Source organism: Montipora capricornis, chromosome 10, assembly GCF_036669925.1.
Source record: "Montipora capricornis isolate CH-2021 chromosome 10, ASM3666992v2, whole genome shotgun sequence".
Taxonomy (NCBI): domain Eukaryota; kingdom Metazoa; phylum Cnidaria; class Anthozoa; order Scleractinia; family Acroporidae; genus Montipora; species Montipora capricornis.
The window spans coordinates 38,443,449-38,447,584 of record NC_090892.1 but is presented as its reverse complement, the minus strand read 5'-3'; the positions used below and the strand labels follow the sequence as shown (position 1 = coordinate 38,447,584).

Genomic DNA, 4,136 nt, shown 5'->3' with positions numbered 1-4,136 from the left:
TTCCATGCCATTCCAAGGACCTTCTCAGCAACATTTCCTCTGAACAGGCTGCTGACTTCTCACTCTGCATATGGTCTTCAAGTGATTTGTTTGAAATCCAACCTTTAACATTGAAGCCACCTGTCTTCAAAATAATATCGAGATCTTTGGCCAGTTGTTTCGCTTCGGTGACTGTGTTGACGGAGTCACAAATGTCATCCATATATGTGTTCTTCTGGAGAACTTCTGCTGCTTCTGGATAGCCGGACGCGTTTTCTTTAGCGGTTTTCTTTAGAACTGTTTGTGCCATTGCTGGAGCAGGCTTATCGCCAAACGTCAGCACCGTTTCTATATTTCGCCATAAGAATCGGTGGACATGCTGATCTTGAACTGGAATCAATATTCGATGATACATCTTGGAGATGTCTCCGAGTAAGGCAACTCCCCTTTCTCTAAACCTTAGCAGCACGCCAAATAAACTGTTCAGTAGGTCTGGGCCTTTTATCCAGTAGTCATTGAGCTTGTGACCTTGAAAGACAGACGAAGAGTTGAACACTATTCGTACGGGTGTACTTTTGCTTTCCTGTCTCAAAACTGCATGATGTGGAATGTAGTGGACTGGACCCTCGAAATTTTCCATATCTTCTTGCGATAGCTTTCTGCAGTCTGTTCAGTAGGTCTAAATTGCTATATGCTTCTTTGACTTCGTTTAGAGCATCTCTTACCTCACTTTCTGGTCTTTCAACTTCAAGTAGGCTCGTTAACTTTTTGCCACATCTTGTAAGGGCTGCTTTCGCGTTCCTTCGTATCTTCTTTGCTTCCTTTAGTTTCACACCTCGTGCGTCCAGAACCAATTCTCCCTCGGCCCAACAGTAGTTGACAAGAAATCGAATGCAATGTTCCGGGGGAAAATGGTTAATAATCCACTCGATTACTCAAATCGTATAATTTTCTTAATGTCAGTTTATTCGATCTACAAAGGAAAATATTACATAATTTCAGCTTCTATGAACTACAATAAAATACGGACTACGGCGCTTGATTTCAACAGATTTCACATCATAGATCACTTACTTCTGTGACGATATCCAGTAGATTAAACAGTCCTCAAACTTCGGTACCACAGGTTAGCAGAAATATAAAAACAGGTTGGTGAACAAACAGGTTAGCATAGATCCGTTAGCAAAACGTCCCAGAAAAAGTGAACTTTTTCCGTGTTATCCGGTCTTAATAATGTTATTAATCTTAAGGTAATCAAATGTCAATCAAGGAATCAATTAACAGAATCAAATAATCTATTTTTTAACAAAACACTTTCTTCTAATTCCTATATATATGGATATAAATAGACATGTCCTATTCACGAAAACTACAAAAATTCTACACAAACGGTTTAATTAATGGTCACTTAAATCCGTTTGTGTTGGCCTTTAGCTCCACTCGCGCGTGCACTCCAATGAGCGGGTGACGCATGCGTAAATGCCGATCTTGTAACCCCCTCATTTTTCCTGATTTTGCAAATTTACTCATTATATCTCTGCTTCCGGACGGTGAATTTTTTTCATTTTTGCACGTTAGCTTAGATTAATTTTAAACGTTTGTCTTTCAAATTTCAAAAAATTCTGTAGGTGAAAAAAAATTAGCGACATTTCAACAAAACTGATTTTTCCGAAAAACTGGCCTACAGATTTTGTTGAATTTTAAACATTTTAGAGATTATTTGTAACATTATGATTAAAAAGATTTCACCATCCCCTATATGGTGATTTTGAGGCTCAAAGAAATGCCTAATATCGTTGCCATGGTAACGTTATTTTTTAAAGGAAAATATAATGTGAGAAATCTGTGATGGGTACTTAATACTCTGGCCAAATTTCGTATTGATATGATCACCCAGTCTACTTGCGCTGTAACTTGCGCGAAGCACCGGGATATCTTTTTGCCATGCTAACGGTTCGTGCCTGGCTACCCTGGCTAACCGAGTTAAGAAGACCGCGAAAACATGCCACCGTTATCACTTACTGGTGACATTTGCTGAACGGAATGACATTGAATCTGAAGAGATCAATATGCATCAATTTATGAATTAACTTATTTTAAAAAACTGTAATGCCGTGTAACGGTCTATGCATTACGTTGGATCAACACAATGATAAGCATAAACACACGACTCTTAGTACATATCAAACAACGTTTACGAAGGCATTCTCTTCAAAATGGAACTACTGTTTATCTGTCCTAACAGTGGTGTGTTTATGCTTATCACTGTATGTGTTGACCCAACGCAATGCATAGATCGTTGCATCGCATTGCAGTTTTTCTAAATTAATTTGTAAATTGAGTGATGGCCCTTTCTAACAGTTTCATACCCTTCACAGCGGCACTACCTATATAGTCCATCAAGAGAAAATGAGGGGACAGAGAGGGAGGCTCAGGGCGTTGGCCGGGATATGTTATGTCCACGAAAGTTATTTTTAGACGAGCGGAAGTCTTTGTTCTAGCGGAAGTCTGTCTTCCGAGACGTCCGCATGCAGTCTTGCCTCGCTGTCACTTTCGTAATGAAAAGAAAAAATGACGGCGCACGTGGAAGGCTGATGAATATATATTTTCTTTCAAACATCGGACCGAAGTTGGCCTGCATGCGGACGTCTCGGAAGACTTCCGCTCGTCTAAAAGTAACTTTTGTGGACATGACATATCCCAAGGGCTGGACCAGGAGCCTCCCTCTCTGTCCCCTCATTTTCTCATGAGTCCATATATGGCAGTACCTCCCCGGCCCCAGAGCAAACAGCGCATAGTTGGCGATGTTCTGCTACTTATTTTTTTAATGATATCAAGGGGACATTCAAACGAAATTTATCCACCTTAACTAACAGTAACAGAATTTCTCAGCTATCAGTCAAACTCTCGGCCATTTCTCAGCTGACAGTTAAATATAACTTTGCCGGATTCTCAGCTCATCTAACCCCATCCACACCCTCACAATAACATGTGATGGATCAAGTGTGCACCGTTAATCTGTGTCACTTTCTTGTAAAACAATTATTTCCAGAAAAAGACCCGAGAGGATGACCTCGGAGAAGCAATTGCGTGACAATAATGAAATGTGATCGATTCAGAACTGTTTAGCTTAGCCTGTTCCAGGTTCCCAGATGATAAAGTAAAAGGTAAAGTCGTGCATTTATATAGCGCCTTTATCACAAACGTCTCAAAGGCGCTTTACAATGATCAGTTTACCCCCAGCGGACTGGAAGCATATACAGGCGCAAATTGCAGCCGCTTCTAAGCAGTCCATGCATGCTGGTACTCATTTTACCGACCTCGGAAGGATGGAAAGCTGAGTGAACTTCAGCGGGAAAGAAGGTCGCCAAATATTCCACTCTCGGCAGAACCGGGAATGGAACCCGGGACCCTAGGGTTGGAAGGCAGAGATCTTACCACTGCGCCAACCCCTCCGCATAAAATGATCATGATCGCGGAACTGCGGGCGAAAAACGAATGGGAGCTGGGAGCTTGGCTTCACCTCGACACAGGCCCCCACTCGTTTTTCACACAGTTGTTTTCGTTTTCCCGACTATCTGGCAGCCTGGAACAGGCTATCTTTTGCTCAGTCTGCATTTTGTACCCGGTCTGTAATCTGAAGTCTTCATTTTATTACTGACCGCATCGTTTTCTTATCAGGCAGCCAAGAATGAAGTACTGAATATCGCAAGTGCATTGCGTAACTTTGAACGTGATATAATGCAATGATGCTTTGAAAATTCAACATTTTACAAAACAATGTATGGGGTCGTTATCGCTTTTGCCGCCCAAGAATTTATCAAATTTAGATGGCCAACGACTAGTTCGTTATCTGAAGATTTAACTAAGTGATGCTCTCTGCGTGCAAACCCGCATGTTAATTATGACTCAAAATGACGTCAACAATAAGTTTCCTTGTAGTACTTCTACATATTGACAAGTACCACCTGTTTTGTGGCGTGGGTAGAGGGGAAGATATGAGAGGATTTGGAGGTAGGAGGAAGTGGAGGGCTGGTATTTTCAGGACCATTTGCTGCTTGATTCGATACAATTGGAAAGCACTTTGGTTAGGCCTTATCTGCTAAATCACTTGCTTTAATTTCAATCAGAATTCTAAGGAACCAAACCAGGTAGAT

General features: G+C 41.3%; 1 protein-coding gene across 1 annotated transcript in view; it reads right to left on the bottom strand.

Moving 5' to 3' along the window:
• LOC138020787 (uncharacterized) overlaps positions 1-619 on the bottom strand; it is a 1,646-nt gene extending 1,027 nt beyond the window's left edge. Inside the window, exon 1 of the mRNA XM_068867713.1 lies at positions 103-619. Coding sequence (XP_068723814.1) covers positions 103-619 — 517 coding nt within the window. The remainder of the gene's footprint in view (positions 1-102) is intronic.
• Between the last annotated feature and the right edge of the window lie 3,517 nt (positions 620-4,136).